Consider the following 16,759-nt stretch of genomic DNA (forward strand, 5'->3'; position numbering starts at 1 on the left):
TTTTGAAGTTGGAGAGCGAGAAATGAGCCGAAAAACCCTGCGTCCTTAAGGGGTTAAATAGTACGTCAACCTCTACAGTGAAGAGGCGAGTCCAGGATGAGTGACAAAGAAAAAACCATATTTGAGACCGGCTAATAAAAGGAAAATATTAATATGGGCAAAAGAACACAGACATTGGAAGGAGGAAGATTGGAAAGAAGTCTTTTGGACACTCCACTGACCGCCGCGCCCCTCTACGCTCCCTCCATGCCCACATGGCGTGGAGGTGGCTTAGTTGCTATTGTAAGTGCAAATTCTTGCACTGCACAAGAATTTGTGCTTATTTCACTGCTTCTACGCCAGAAAACTGGCATAGAAGCAGTAATAAATGCTTAATATTTATGTTGTCATATTGTTATAATGTACTTCTCATAATGGTATAAAATGACCGTCATCAGTCACAGTGCAGAAAATTAGGCCAGTTTGGTTGGTAGGATGAGTTGCATCTACATAATATTCATAAATGGAGGACATGAAATCCAGTAATCGGTCTCTTTGAAGCCTCAGGCACATCAAGCTAAAATTATACTATACTGTACAAGAATAGCAGAATATATGTTGCATTGTATTGAATACTCACAAGTCCCATGTAATCCTTTAAAGGGACATTGGGACTCATTTACTAAGGATCGCGCTGCTCACTTTTGTGGGACTGTGCGCCTTTTTCGGGGATTACGCGGCTTGCAAAGGTATTTAACAAGTGTCTGTGCTGGGATTGTTTCATACGCTATTAATTTTTGGCGCAGCTGCGCTGGCTTTCATCCGACACTAATTAGGGGGTATGCCGCCAGACTATCCGACTGATTCGGACTGAGCGCTCAAATTAATTTTCAAATTGTGTGTCCCAAGCCCAAGCACTTACATGCACCACTAAAAAAGATGGTGAACTCCGTTGGACCTGAGCGGGGAAGCGACAGATGCAGGATATCGGGTGCGCGATCTTAGTGAATCGTGGCATAGTGCATTGGAGTCGGACAATGCACTTTCAGTGAATTCAGGGGACGGGGTAAGTAAATGTGCCCCACTGTCTCTAGCTTTTTCCCCACTAAACTACCAGCCCTGTCAAGTAGGGTTTAAAATATCTTCACTAGAATTCCCTCTTTTATGTTAAAGGAAACCTATCAGTTCCAATCGTTCTTCTAAGCTGCAAATGCCGTGCACCAGCTCAGGATGAGCTTGTGCCGGAGCTTATTTTTGTTATGTTTTTAAACAGATGTAAAGCGTTTAAATGCTTTAGTAATCTTTATATACCAAGTAGATTCACCGCACCGTGGTCCGCGCTCGGAGCACCATGCACGTAACCACTTCCTATTCAGGCACATGAAGTGGTCACGCGCACAGTGCGCCGAGCGTGTACCACGGTGCGGTGAATCTACTTGGTATATAAAGATTACTAAAGCATTTAAACGCTTTACATCTGTTTAAAAACATAACAAAAATAAGCGCCGGCACTAGCTCACCCTGAGCTGGTGCACGGCATTTGCAGATTAGAAGCACCATAGGAACTGATAGGTTTCCTTTAACTCTCACCTGTTTACCTACAACAAAAAATCCCTTCCAAAGTCATGTGAAAATGAGCAGAGAAGAGTCATCTATAGCCCAAGATGAGTGTTAGTGGTAACTCATATTTTTCTTTAAAGGAAACCTACCATTTCAAAATGGTCATTTTGACCTAAACCTTGGGGTATGTAAACTGATGCTGGAGGTGGTCTTGTCAAGGCACATAAATCCGCAGTTTTGCCAAAAAAATAGATTTTTACACTAAGCAAGTGACCCCATTCGGCATTCCTGTGCACCTGACAGTGATTGGTCACAATCATAACAATGCACGCGCCTTGCATGTGTGAAACTTTTCCCCTCACCCTCGCTCCCGGGAGCCAGTGAGCTTTCGGAAAGCACTGGCGCGTGTGCTTTCGGAGAGCTCGGTGGCGTCACCGGCTTTTGGGAGGGAGGCTGGGGGAGAATTTTCACGCACACAAGGTGCATGCATTGTTATGATCATGACCAAGCACTGTTAGAATTGAAATGTTGAAATACATCAGAGTACACTTACATTATACATTTTATGCAGAATGTAAAACCTCTTCCATCAAGAATGTTGTTATATCTATAGACAAGTCAACAAGTGGGTATCACAAAAACATAAGGGTTTTTATTGTAACCTAAAAGCTCAAAAATTACAAGGCCACCAGGGGACTGGTACAGACCACCAACAATGAACAATGCCAAAAATTTGAATATATATATATATATATATATATATATATATATATATATATATATATATGATAAACAACAAAAAAAAACGTCATAGTCCGTTCTTGTTATAGAATAATGTGATGGATTTGTTTATTAAATTACAGACATTTAAGCAATACTTTATAATATAGAAATCAATACAAGTGTCACTTCTTATAACTGGAGACAAAGTCCTTATCTGTTCATGTCACATGACACAAAGCCGTCAGTCCCGCGACGTCGCGCAGCAGCAGCTTACTGCTGTAAATCCCTTTTATATCAGTCATGAATACCTTTGCATAGTTCTGAGTTTATCTCATAGATGGATATTGTCCATTATAGACATCCCTTCTATTATTTTCATCACAACCCCCCCCCCCCCGTCTTCTTATAACATACCAAACAACAAACAATGACGACAGACGGAATTCTTCTAAATATAAACTTTTGTACAGAGTCCAAGATCTAAATATTAACCTTTCCCCTGGCTTAGAATATGTTGCATAACTGAGTTATTTAAAGCAATCGCTGGCCCTTATGACGATGTAAGTCTCAGAGGGAGATGTAAAAAGCAGTGAGGGGGTTAATAGGTTTCTTTCTTGCATTGCAGTAACATAAGAGATGGTCCCAAGTAACAGATATTGTAAAAGCTTCTTCCATGGCAGATGTGTGAATGTGTACTTCAGAAGATTATCGATAATCTGGAGTTGTTGCCTCTTCTTAGGTTTTATCTACAGTCCCATAAAAATGCCCATAAAATCAGAGCCATTTTGGATGGTGATTGGTGTCCCTGCGCCATTGTCGATAAATATAGACGTATATTGACCGCTCTGTAAAAGCAAAAGAAATAGAAAATATTAGGATAGGAGTAGATAAATGTTCTCCTCTTATATTATGCAGATTTATATTTAAATAAAGTATATGGGTTACAATGTGCCACAAACGTACAGCATGTCCATGTGGGACAGATCTACATCTGACTAGTGGCAAAGGGTCCACTTAAGGGATTGTAATGGCGATTTGGGACAAAAAAACACCAACAGGTCCTTAAAAAACTGTGGTTTAGTGTCTTTGAACGTGTTGTGGCAAGTGAAGCTGGAGTAGCACACAACTTCACTGCGCAAGCGCCATAGGTACGGCACATGTGCAATGAAGTCAGGGTATTATACCAGATCCACTTCCTCATCATGGGAGGAGGTGCCAATGTGAGTCCAATATGCCCCATCGGACTCACATCTAGACAGGTATAAAAGAATTTTTTTCTCATTTTCCATGTACAGACTTCCAACAGTTCGATTTGGGACCCTAAACCAAAGGTCTATAAGGACCTGTAGTTGGTTTAGGGTTCCAAATTAACCTGACATGTCCTTTTCAATAAGGACTTCTAATGGAAATTATCCATTCCTGCACCCAATTGTGTATCACACTCTACACTTCTTTTATACAAGGGCTGGTGTCAGCACTTGGCAAGTGATGGGGCCCAGAGCTGCTGGGGGGCCCACATAAGCCTGTACATTAGGAATTCATAGGGGGTGAGGGTTTTTTTTTACATATAATATCCATGAGGGGGCTGTTTGGTATGATAAACTAGGGAATATTTTAGGGAACAGGAGTTTCTGAATTTTTAATGCTGCCACTTCTGCAAAGGGGCCCACTGAGGCTCTGTCGCCCAGGGGCCTACTGAAACCTGGAGCTGACCCTGCCCCAATTGATATTGTTTGCTTAATGAAAAGTTATACGGTTTACCTGTACACTTTCTGTGTCACTTCCTCACAGTTTTCCAGAACTCTGCTTGCTGTCACTCTATAGAAATATCCATATCAAATATTTGCTGAAAGTGGACATACCTTTTACCACCATTCTTACCTATGTGTAGTCTAAACAGTAATACTGAGTGCTACAAGCGCTCAATCATCAATCTCTCCTCTTTAGCGAACCCTTACCATAGATTATCTTAAATGACATGTACTACCAGGATGAAAGACTGCATGCAAATGAGTCTGAGGGGCTCCAGGCTCCATTAACACCTATGACCCCTCAGGCTCATTTGCATTCAGTTCTTCATCCTGGTGGTAGATGCCCTTTAAGAACAGTTGATTAGTAATCATCAGTCGCAGTTTTGGTAAAAACACGAAGTTCAGTCCCAAATATACACAGCACTGTACACTGTGTCCGTGGCAGGTTACTGGCAGCTGAGAAGCAGTAAGCGGGCACAGCCACTACACCGTGTACTCAGCTGCCTGTCTCTAACTCTGCTGTCACTCTATAGAAATATCCATATCAAATATTTGCTGAAAGTGGACATACCTTTTACCACCATTCTTACCTATGTGTAGTCTAAACAGTAATACTGAGTGCTACAAGCGCTCAATCATCAATCTCTCCTCTTTAGCGAACCCTTACCATAGATTATCTTAAATGACATGTACTACCAGGATGAAAGACTGCATGCAAATGAGTCTGAGGGGCTCCAGGCTCCATTAACACCTATGACCCCTCAGGCTCATTTGCATTCAGTTCTTCATCCTGGTGGTAGATGCCCTTTAAGAACAGTTGATTAGTAATCATCAGTCGCAGTTTTGGTAAAAACACGAAGTTCAGTCCCAAATATACACAGCACTGTACACTGTGTCCGTGGCAGGTTACTGGCAGCTGAGAAGCAGTAAGCGGGCACAGCCACTACACCGTGTACTCAGCTGCCTGTCTCTAACTCTGTACACTGTGTGCTCCCAGCTGCCGTTGCAATCTGATTGATGGGGACGCAGGGTGTTTTCAAATTCCCTTTATTCGCATTTTCTAATATACATTTTTTACTCCTTTTATAAACCTGGGTGGCAAAATGAGTTATTCTATAACTGACACTCCCACAGATAAGGAGCGCACTTCCTCATAGAGTTTATTTAATGTTCCCTGGCGTGTGTATACGAGAATCAAGATGTCATATCGTGAAGTAAACATTTTCCTTGTGAGCGCATTTAATGTTCATTTTACAGTATATACATCTAAATGTGTTTGGTAAAATCACTCATTGCCTCGGCATCTCCCCCCAGACTATTGAATGAAGGCGCTTGTGCTGGTATTTGCATACGGCGCAGATACACGGTTCATTGCTTTTATAAACTGTCACTAAGAAAACAGTTCCCAGTCCGATTTCTTGGAACTAAGGCAAAGTAGCAAATCAAATTTTTAAAGATGCTCATCCATAAGAATAACAAATGCCACGATGAGTATCTAATGGCTCACCGGATGATGGCGAGGCCGTCCAAAAACAATAACTGTAAGTTTTAGCAGTCTCATGGAGACAACTATTAATGTTCCAGAAAAGTAACTGAAGAAAGGATGGCTCTGCGGAGTTTTATGATTCCAAGGTTTTCAATGAAACGAAAAGATTCAAATAAACACAGGCAGAAGGAATCCTCTTTATAGATCAGCCTTGTGGGGCACTCGTAATAACAAAATACCAAAGTGAATGGCACCTTGGGAAAAGTAGTGTAACTCCACAAAGTGCCTTAGACTTAAAGTGAAAGCCGAGAAAGCGATATATTTCTACCCTCCAGCAGTTATAATTGAATGGACGGTTAACAACAATAAAGGGGTTATTCATCAACTTTTATGATCTGCTTTACTGTCTGTTATGGCTATGCTCCGGTCCTAAAGTCAACGGGAGCTACGGCTGATTAAGCTATAATTCATTTTAATGTACAGATGTCTAATCATCAAAAGAAACTATAGATTGTGAATATTATGGGCACATTTTATAGCCAGTAGTAGGGGAACAGTAAAAAGAGACACAATGAATCTTGTATTAGATGGTATCGTATACACAATCTTCCGGCGCCATGCACAGCACTGCATTCAGGCCGCCAACGATGGCCGCGTGCTGCTATTTGGGGCCTGGCTGACATGGGTGGGGTAGCACTGCTCACAGTGGTCATATCAATTCAAAGAGACTGGCCAGAAGGCTATTGAGCCATGACCAAGTAGCAGCTTATGTGACGGCCTCTGCATACGGTCGTGTGAATGAGGCCATACCTTTATGTTCTTAAGTAAGTGCTCCATTTAGCAAGAAAATGTTCATTTCATTTTTTTTAATTTAGACCACATCCCTTTTTGTCGAACTGGTCATAAAAGTGTCTTAAACCTTTGATATATGTGGTGTAAAGCATTTTGCCATGCATTTCTATGGAGAGGGGAGGGGTCACCCCAGCCATAGCCGTGTGGACATATGTTCCTCTAAATGCAGCCCTCACCTCTGCTCTAGGCAGCAATTTCACAACATATTTTATGGAACAAGTTGGCGCTGTCCTCTCGATCAACATCAAAAAATATTTTCATATTTTTTGCCAAAACTGGCCGATACGTCACTCTGTGACTTTGGGGCAGATTTACTTACCCGGTCCATTCGCGATCCAGCGGCGCGTTCTCTGTGCTGGATTCGGGTCCGGCCGGGATTCATCGGAAAAGCATCGGAAGCATCGGAATGTGCTGGAGTTCACCGAGCCGGGCTGAGTGAAGGTAAGTGCAAGCTCCGCAACAGATTTTTTTTTTTAATGCGGCAGTTTTTCCGAATCCGTCGGGTTTTCATTCAGCCACGCCCCCACCCCGATTTCCGTCGCGTGCATGCCAGCACCGATGCGCCCCTTTGTGTTTTATTTACACAAAATGTAATATAGCAGTAACATAAGGGGGCATTTATTAATTTGGGCGCCGGGTGGCACTGGAAACATGCTATAATTTTCAGTGGGATGTAAGTTTGTGGAGCAAGGGATTAATGATTTGGCACTCAAACAAAAAAGATTACAAATGTCTCCCCATTCATGAAGGTGAAATAGAACTCCCTAGACACAAAAGGAGTCGGTAAACTATAAGCACCAAAATAGTAACAAATCCACAATTTTGGCCCAAAAAAATAACTATTCGTGAGTGTTGGAAAATCTTCAAAATAGCGTCGCCTCCCATGGTACAAAATGGTTCCCACCCCATATCACCATATAGTGCCTGAACAAAAAAGCCCACAAAAGTAAAAATTTTAAGCAATTATTGAACCATATAGCAAACAAATATTAATGCAAAACTGAACAGGTTAAATATTACATTTTTGCCTGTTTAACAGGCAACCAATGCAATGAAGTAATTATAGGGGCCGGAGATAGATTCCTACCTGTAATTGTAGCAGCCCTTGAACATGTACAGTAAATATTCTGCTGTTACTTTCCAATCCAGCGATGACTTCTAGTGACCTTCAAAATAAAAATAAAAAAATTCACGAAAACCCAAAATGACCTGTTTTCAAAAATATTTATTGCTACTTATACACTTGAGCAGTGTGTGCCTAATTATGACAAGACACTGGCCTTGGTTTTTGTAGGCCGCACTACAGTTGACTCTAGTAGGGGAAATCTGGTGGAGGCTGAATACCCTGTCGCTATGCCAGCTTTGGGAAATCCTACTTGTGTGTCTTCTAATATAGAAGTCAGGAATAATAAATATGGGTATTGTAATAGTTTTGTGAATTTGCTTGCCAGGATGGAAGGAGTTAAGTTCAGTCATTTCCATTCCTTTGCCTCTAAAGTTCCTTGAGGCTATGTAAGATGTGAATGACTGCACACTCAAGACTGACATCGCCAGCATGCTAGCAGTGTGCAGTACTTGGTGCCAGGCGAAAGCTAGCCCTGACTTGCATCTTTCTGCCTGAGATTCTTCCAGGAGCCTGAGATTCTTCCAGGATGATGACACAATGTCCACTCCCCCAGCCTATATCAACTGTGAAATGTGCAGGGGCTTTGGAGAAACTGCTCCTTGGCAACAACTTCTAGGAAACTATTAGAATACATGCAAAAACTTTGATACTACAGAACAAATTTAATTTTGCTATATACCTATACAAAACCAGGTTTCATAAAAAGATAGGTTCCATAGGTTTGTTCTTAAGTTGAATTTGTATGTAAGCCGAAACTGTATATTTTATAATGGTAGATCCAGACAAAAAAAAAATTTGGCCCCAGGGACAATTGGAGTTTCAAAATATTTAACTGTAATTGGACCAAGGATTATCAATAAAGCTTCATTACAGACACCTTACTGCTGATCATTGCAGTCTGGGACTATAGTAACATCCAGAGAGCTTCACCAGAGGTCACAGTGGGCAGAGGGGTACGTCTGTAACTAGGGGTTGTCTGTAAGTCGGCTGTGACCACACCCTCTGCACCCCCTCAAGTTACGTCCCTGGTGGTGTCAATGTCTATATTAGGACAGTCACTTTGGTAGGGGAAACAACCGGAACATCACTGGACGCTGCCAATGTTTACTCCTCCTCCCACTTTCAGGGGGAGGGGAGGAACAGGACAATGTGCATACAGTGGGATACATCTTATCCCACCATTGTAAAAATATGTGGAGGGTAAAAAATTGGTGTGAACCCAACCTTAGCTAGCCAATCAACCGCTGCTGCTGTTTTTTATGCTAATCACATACCCAGTGATCTCCACTTCCTGTTTCCATCTTGACGAACAGGAAATAGCTGGAAGTGTTCACATAAGTGACCAGCCTGAGCCAATTCCTGTGGTATCATGGGGCCAGGAATAAGAGCCCAATGCAGACCCAGTAAGCATCGAAATGGCAGAGACAGGGAAGTGGTGAGGGTTATTAGCAATTATTTCATTTTTTTTACGCATTATGTCCTTTAGGCATAAATTTTTATTGTGCTACAATTTTTCTGATGTTGGAACTGCAGGAAATGAGTTATTTCTATGGAGAAACCTAGTAGTAATTCTTCCTTTTCCCTGCAGCGGCACCACATTAAAAATTGAGCATAACACAATATTCATTACCATAAAAGCTGCCTGTGATACGGAGCAGGGTACAGGTGCTATTATGCATTTACGCCCCTTTTGGACAGACCTTTCTATTTTGTCTAGTTGAGGTTTGCTATTCCCGTCATGTGGTATGAGGATTTTACCAAGGTACTGGAATCTGATCGCATAGCGGTAAGATTATATCCAGTGAAACCGAGTCTCAATTGTTACATATCTGGTAAATCTTGTACATTTACAATAGTATTTTCACATTCCAGATCCATTACTATTACATACCAGTTCTTAGGATGGTGTCAGCTAGTAAAGTTATTTAGGGATAATCTGTCACGTCAGATCTATTTACAATAGAGCATCGCTGAGGTATGTGACCAACGTTGAGGACCTTGTCAGGTGAGTTTAATAAACAGTCTATATTTTATAAAGCCCCCGACCCTTTCCCTTATTGAGGCCCTCCTTTCATCCCTAAATGGTTTTAGGGACAGTTGATTGGGGTCTATTAGACCCACTTGACAAATGTTATTAAAGCATCTGATGATACAGATTCTCATCATCTCTTCAATGTCTAAGTGGTGATAACATAAGCATACTACTTAAAGCCTCAAGGGCCTTTGACGTTGGCAGAGGATAGACTGAACAAATGTTTACATGAATATTCCCGATCATTGCCCCCATTAACATGCCCGCCATCAGCAAATTACCAAACCCCATATGTCAATTGATCACGTGTTTAAACAGGTATAATAATCATTGTCATAGACAAGGGATTAGCTGCCAACAAAATGCAAAGTGTAGAGAGAAGCCGTACCCCTCTAGAAATCCCTTGCTAGACAACACCTTGTTGGACTCCACAATTAGCAAAAGATATAAGTGTTAGATAAGATTAAAAAATGTCCGACCCGATTACCAAGGTGAATGGAAAATCCTTAATTTAATGAAAATCAAATGCTCCATCATTCTGAATATGCTCTTTTATTTCTTTCTTATGGCTTGGTTTTGCTAAATAATGACTTTAAAATTATGTTAATGTTTCAGAGGGGCTTTGGGGGACGTCAGCAGAGCCCCTCGGAGCTCCATCATTTTTCAATTATTTGCATCGCTCTGCAGGGCTTGCTGCATGCCTTCTCCTCCACCACCCCAGCCAGATAGCCCAGGACATCACCATTTTCTGGCAATTCCAACAGTGATTCACGGTCATGTGCAGCCGGCTGCTCCTCAGTGTAGAGATGACCACGCATGTGCAGAAAGTCAGGTGACATCACCTGCTCTCTAGGCGGAGCAGAGGAGGAGGATAGTACGGCCTGCAAACGGGGTGTAAATAATTACAGAGATCATTTTAAATGTTATTTTATAGCAAAACCAAGTAATAAGAAAGAAATAATAGAACATATTCAGAATCAGGGGATACACAGAATTTAAGTGTCTTTGGTTTATATTACAGGATCCTGCTGGTACATTTCCTTTAAATATTGTATTATTCGATTCACACTCTCTTCAACTGCCTGCAACACAGGAAAGATGTATATGACTCCCATGTGGCAGAATTAATTCATAGATTTACTAGATATAGATACATTCCCTTTGATTTGACTGATACAAGAATTCACTGCATTTCCAGAATGACCTATAATGTGATACCAAATAAATTTTACTAAATGTTGGGGCATTAGGGGTAGTTCTTTTTGGATGAAGTCAAAGTCTTATTCAGACTTTCCATTAAGTTGTTTTTGCTAATCATATATCTTTTTTAGGTAATGGAACCATGAAGTTCAACCATTTTATACCCACAAAACCAAGGTGATCCAGAGCAAGACAAAAACAACTTTGTTACTGGCTGATACCTAATGAACTATAAAGTGGAAAACGTATCCCGCTTGACCCCTACTAGCAACCAGACAGTTCTCTGGGTGAATATTGTGCATTGCTACCAGTAGACCTGTGAGTGAAGATATATCTATTTATGGAGGATATGAAAGATACAACCTACAATTATATGTGCTCTACCAGTAAGGAAAGTCCTTTGACTATCTTACACTTTGTTGTTATCTTGTACACATTGTAAGTCATCAGTAAGGTCTTATAGCTTTGTTTTCGATCATCAAACAAGAAATAGATCCTAGCAACATCTCATTATCAGGATTCTTGTGCTGGTCCATTGAGCCTCATTACTATGTCAAGACCGTTAGTTCAGAAAAACAATTGTTGATGTGGTGCACAATAATTTAATAAATTCTTAACCTGTTGAAACACACTACACCATTCCTCGCAGCAATATCGTCTGACAAGAATCAATTAAGAGACAAAAGGGGAACAAACGCAGTGGTGCTGGTCTGAACTGAGGCATAGTTGCATCAGAAGGATCTGTCATTGCTAATGCTGGATTTCATTGAATTGATATCTAACACTATAGGAGAAGAATTAGAAGCTCCGGCTAGAAGGGAAATTGATTATTTTCTCTCAAAAAACTACTATGTAAAGACCTGAATCAATGAGCTGGTCCTTCACAACTTTGATGGCCAGTCTGGACCTACTTGTCTTCTACAAATCAGTTGTATGCTACAATCATAAAACTTCAGTGAAGGGTAGATATTCACGAGAGATCATTCTACATTTAGTAGGACTTGTTCTCCATTCCATTTGTCCTCTTTAGTAAGTTCTGGAGCTCATAGAAGATTCTTTATAAAGGTGTAAGGCTTTCTTCCAGCTCCTTGACAATTTCTTCCCTCCTGAGACACAATATCAGCTAGACCTTTCATAACAATAAAAAGACAGTTTACTGGAAAATGATGCTGAGGAACAAACTCTGCTGGGAAATAGAAAGTGCCAGGCTGGTGGGCAGAAGAGGACGCAAGTGGAACATTGCTGGGGCATGAGATCACACTGACGACAGAAGGTCTCTAGCATTACAAGTGCAAAACCTGATTCTCTTTTGGCATACCTGCCAAGGAACAGGAGGAGGGGCAGGACCTGAGGGGGTGATTTGGGGAAGGTAAATATGGTGATATGTTGAAAAGACATTTGGCACATATCATATTTTTCATTTTTTCAGACCTTCCTGTAAATTCACTTTGCAACAATTACTCTGAACTTTTATTATAAGCCACAGTTATATGAATTAATGTGTGTTAACACTTTCCGTGCCAAAGGGAAAGGCAGAAGGCTTAAGCAGATGTCAGGTACAATAAGATGGGATCCTTTAATTGAGCGCATTCTCATAAAAAAGTCTGAACAAATGCCAAAATTTCTGTAAAACACTTCAACAAAAAGCTATGAATGTGATGTTCCAACATCAGCAAAACTTCCAAAATTTGCAACTCACACTCCTTGGATCATTGGAGAATGACATTTCTTGCACACAATAGACTGGCCAGCACTTTATAAATAATAACCAAGTAAATCAAACATTTTATGCATTCTCCATAGAAAATGCTGTGAGCCAGCTCAGAGAACTTGTGAAAGATGTGGTCTTTATAGAGTGGGCGTCCAATGACTTATTGACATAAACAATGCAAGTTCTGCTAATTATGAAGATATTTATAGCATCATGAATGAGATAATGCACATATATCCACAACACAGAAAATCCTATTCAGCAAATATATAGCCCTCAATACTGGTGAAATTATTGCAACTTCACAACCTAAGCGTTTAAGTAAGAAGGGCTAAACTGCAATGCTATACACAGCTCAAGGAAAACAAACAATGGGGGTCATTTATCCGGCTTCTTGGCGTATACGGCGGCTACTATGAAAATTCGCTGGCTGCAATGAGTGCGCAGGGGCAGAAACGCCCCATGCCGGCCCACTGCCTGCTGGACACCCCCCTTCATGCCCCCCTGGGGTGGAGGTGGCGGAGAGGGGGAAATAATCACAAGCGCTAACCACCCATTGTCTTTATCACAAGCAACTACTGTATATAACAATGACTTAGATACACAAAACTTACGTAGATCCATGACAAAGGGACTCAATGCATATCTGAACGCGGATACTGTCCCGTGGACGCAACTGTCCCTTGCTCTTCATCTCACTGTGATCTACAAACAATATTGAAGGATATAGTCAAGTAAAATAGCACTTCCGCATGGTAGAACCTAAATGTCATTTGGAAAATATGCAATGTATAGTTCTAAATGACAACAGATATATATCAATACTGTTTTAACAAATCAAAAAATATATGAACATCCAAATACAGTATTAGGATTTTATGCAATAAGACTTCAATTAAGTAGATGTTATGCTTTATGTCAACAAAGTTGTATGAGGACTTGTTCTAAAGGGAACCTGTCAGCAGAAATCATAAAAACCCATTACTAGTATGTTGTCAAGTTTTATTCATGGCCTTGTGATGGCATCAAACAGAAAATCATCTAGTTGTTTAAAGTCACAGAGGGAAAGAGTTTAGTGAAGTCAAGCTCTCCCTGCCTCAGAAATGCCATCTGCTGTATTGGATGCACTTACTACCAAGATCATGACTTTATACAACCTGACACCTGACTTTAAAAGTAGATTTTCTGGATGATGCCACCACAATGGACTATGAAAGAAACATGATCTGGACAGATTTAGTAGTGGTTAGTTGTTAGAAGGTAGTGGTTTAACAGGTCATTTCCTGTTGACGTGTTCCCTTTAAGCAGAAGGTTTGCTGGCGGAGACCAAAGTAAAGGCGGCAATCCAGGGCATTTACCCCAGTGCCCGCCATGCTCTCCACCTATTTTCCTCTCCACGAAATGGGACATATCCTGTCAGCTACAAAACTGTGTCTGCCAATGTGTATTCAATTTGCCATGTCTTTAAGTCGGAAATGTTGGAGATTACGTTTTAAAGATTAAAGCAGCTTGTAAAAAGTAAAAATAATCCATATTTTTGGTGGTAATGCAAGAGCTTTATAAATTGCTTCCTTTGTTTTCCAAATATTTTTTATATGTTCATTATTATATGGGTATTACAGATGCATTATAATTAATAAATTTGTATATATAGTATGATTCACAGTTTATGTTTTTTTATTACATTTTTACCTTTTTTAAGTATATATTACATCATCACATTTGAAAAGGAAACAACTAACTCACCTATATGAATATGAGCAGAAAACTGGTAAATCCCAGGAATGGTTGCTGTAAACCGACCTGTAGGCAGGTTCATTCCAGAACCACGAAGAAAGGAGCCTTTAGCTGTTGGCTGCAGGTGAAATAAAACATAATACTGTAGACTTAGGTATCGATAGAATCCAATCCTAATACAATGTCTATGAGGTGTGTAACAATGTAACAAGTAAAATGTACAAGTAAAGATTAAGGTCTCAATTTACTCTTAGTCCACCCCTGGAACTGTCATTCTCTTTGGTCAGCCATATCTGAAAATTTATTTCTTCTCTTTTTCTTACCGACTGAAAATTTTGTAGTTCGGCCAATGTTCTTTTGTCCACAAGTACAGGGCCCTTAAGCCGACAATGAAAAGCTTCATCTATTCGTCTGTATGGATAGAGGTCTTTAATTGGAAGGACTAGTGGCGGAGGTTCACTGGTGTGATCAGCACTATCTCCAGATGTTGAGCGACGCTCCATAGCCTCTAAAAAATATGAATTTGAATGGCACCCAATGTTAGAAATAATGGGTCGTGTGGTGTCAGGTAGAGACTAGAGATTAGTGGAATTGCTTTTTAATTTACTTTTTAAGCTTGAGTCCGGAGTTCGGGTGCGTCCTGCATGAACCGGACATATTACTGAATTGGTAAATTAATGCCCACTCCTACTAGCCATGGCTGTGATTGGCCAAGACTGTACCCTCTGGCTAATCACAGCAATGCCTACCAGGTAGGGGCATCACCTTAAAGTTTGGGTCCACTCATTTCTTCATTCATGCTCTTCCCTAACATTAAAAAGATAGTCAGAGGTTTCTGTGTTATTCCAGTCCTACCTGACTATGGTTTTAATATTTGGCCTACAGGGTTTCCAAACTGTTGGTAAATGTCTAATTTTAATTGAACTAAATCTACCACCACGGATCTAGAATTGGTGGCAGGTTTCTCTCATGTAGAGCTGTCTAGCCCTTTTTAGGGCTAATTCTTTGGTGGACCATAACTTTTGTAAATTTTCATTCACACAATATTAAAATTTTCACACAATATTCAAAAAGAGGCTACTGGGGCGTGGAGTAGCCGTAGCTGAGGCCCCAGTAGTCTTTTGTGTTCCGCCTACCCTGACATCTTCCTGCTTCCTTGTAGCTGCGCGCACTCATCTGAGGAGATGGGTTCTGTACATGCGCAGTAGCTCCAGCTTCAAAGCCGAGACAGCGCAGACGGCGACCTGCGTTCTGCGCATGTGCAGAACCCAGCTTCTCAGACACGTGCGCACAGCTACCAGGAGCTGCGCGCTGAACATGTCAGGGTAGGCAGAACACAAAAGGCTACTGGGGTGTGGAATAGCTGCGCCGTGTAACCTCAGCTCCGGCTACTCCAGGCCCCAGTAGCCTCTGTAGAAAATTTGAATATTGTGTGAATTAAAATTCACAAAAGTTATGGGCCCTAAAAAGGGCTATACAACTATACATGAGAGGAACCTGCCACCAGGTCTACCTTAATAGGTAGAGCTGTGGTGGTAGGTTTCCTTTAAGACAAATTGCAACAATCAATAGTGCAGGAAATAATAGCAAACTTTGTCAAGAAACTTTTAGAAAAAAAAAGAAAATTGTTTCTTTGGTCTGTTTCTTTTTCCATTCTGTTTTTAGCAATGTGTATAAATCAGCTTCCTTTCCTGCACTCACACAGACAGCTAATAGATAAGGAGAAGCTGATAATGTTTACTCCTTACAAACAGTCACTGGCTAGACTTAGCTCCTCACAGATGTGAATAACCAAGTGAAAAAAAATTATAGGTATGAAAAGCATTAATCATTAGCCTCTTTTCCTTATCCACCTGCTGTCCTTTGGATTAAGAGGACTTTTAGAAACACTGCTTATGACAGGGCAAGAAAGGAGAAAAATTGAGATACAGAAGCATCAAGATTATAGATCTGTCTCAAAGTGTGAGGTTTTGTTAATCAGATCACCTACCTTTGAGAATCTGTTTGAACTCCTGCAATAATACTTCATGTGTGACTTCTGCTCCTGGCATTCCTGGAGGTCCAGGTGGCCCTTGTGGCCCTGGTGGGCCTGGTGGGCCAGATAGTCTCTAAAGAAGAAAGAAAAAGGGAAACCATAGTGATGGGTTCTTAAACATGTGTTTTCTGTATATGTTATTTCTTAAAGCACCTGAGACCATTGCAAAAATCTGTAATTATGCCCCTTACTAATGATCAACCTTATATGCATATATGTAGAATTAGTCATACACTTAGCAGAGAGTCTTTTTAGGCAACCTTAAGTTTGAATGAACACTAACTTTTCAAATAGTGTTACAAAATGAATAATGAACTCGAGAGACTTTTCTTTTTTCACTCACTTTGGCTCATTTGACTCTGCCTCCATCCATCGTAATCTTTTCCCTATGTAATCTATCCTAAATTCCATCTTGCTAGGAAGTGAATGGAAGTTCAATTCAATGTCAGATTACATACAAGTTCTATGTAGAGGGCAGGAATTACAGTACCAGCACCTGAATCCAATTGGCTTTGAGACAGATACTGATTACAGCCAATATGTAATGTTTTACTCTTCCAAAAACAA

General features: G+C 40.7%; 1 protein-coding gene across 1 annotated transcript in view; it reads right to left on the reverse strand.

The window, feature by feature from the left end:
- Positions 1-2,358: 2,358 nt before the first annotated feature.
- C1QTNF12 (C1q and TNF related 12) overlaps positions 2,359-16,759 on the reverse strand; it is a 36,292-nt gene continuing 21,891 nt past the window's right edge. The window contains exons 3-8 of the mRNA XM_072156007.1: positions 16,148-16,265; positions 14,481-14,665; positions 14,167-14,275; positions 13,035-13,125; positions 7,439-7,517; positions 2,359-3,107 (exon numbers count right to left, since the gene is read on the reverse strand). Coding sequence (XP_072012108.1) covers positions 3,009-3,107; positions 7,439-7,517; positions 13,035-13,125; positions 14,167-14,275; positions 14,481-14,665; positions 16,148-16,265 — 681 coding nt within the window. The 3' untranslated portion in view covers positions 2,359-3,008. The remainder of the gene's footprint in view (positions 3,108-7,438; positions 7,518-13,034; positions 13,126-14,166; positions 14,276-14,480; positions 14,666-16,147; positions 16,266-16,759) is intronic.

This window comes from Engystomops pustulosus, chromosome 6 (assembly GCF_040894005.1).
Source record: "Engystomops pustulosus chromosome 6, aEngPut4.maternal, whole genome shotgun sequence".
In the NCBI taxonomy this organism is placed as follows: Eukaryota; Metazoa; Chordata; class Amphibia; order Anura; family Leptodactylidae; genus Engystomops; species Engystomops pustulosus.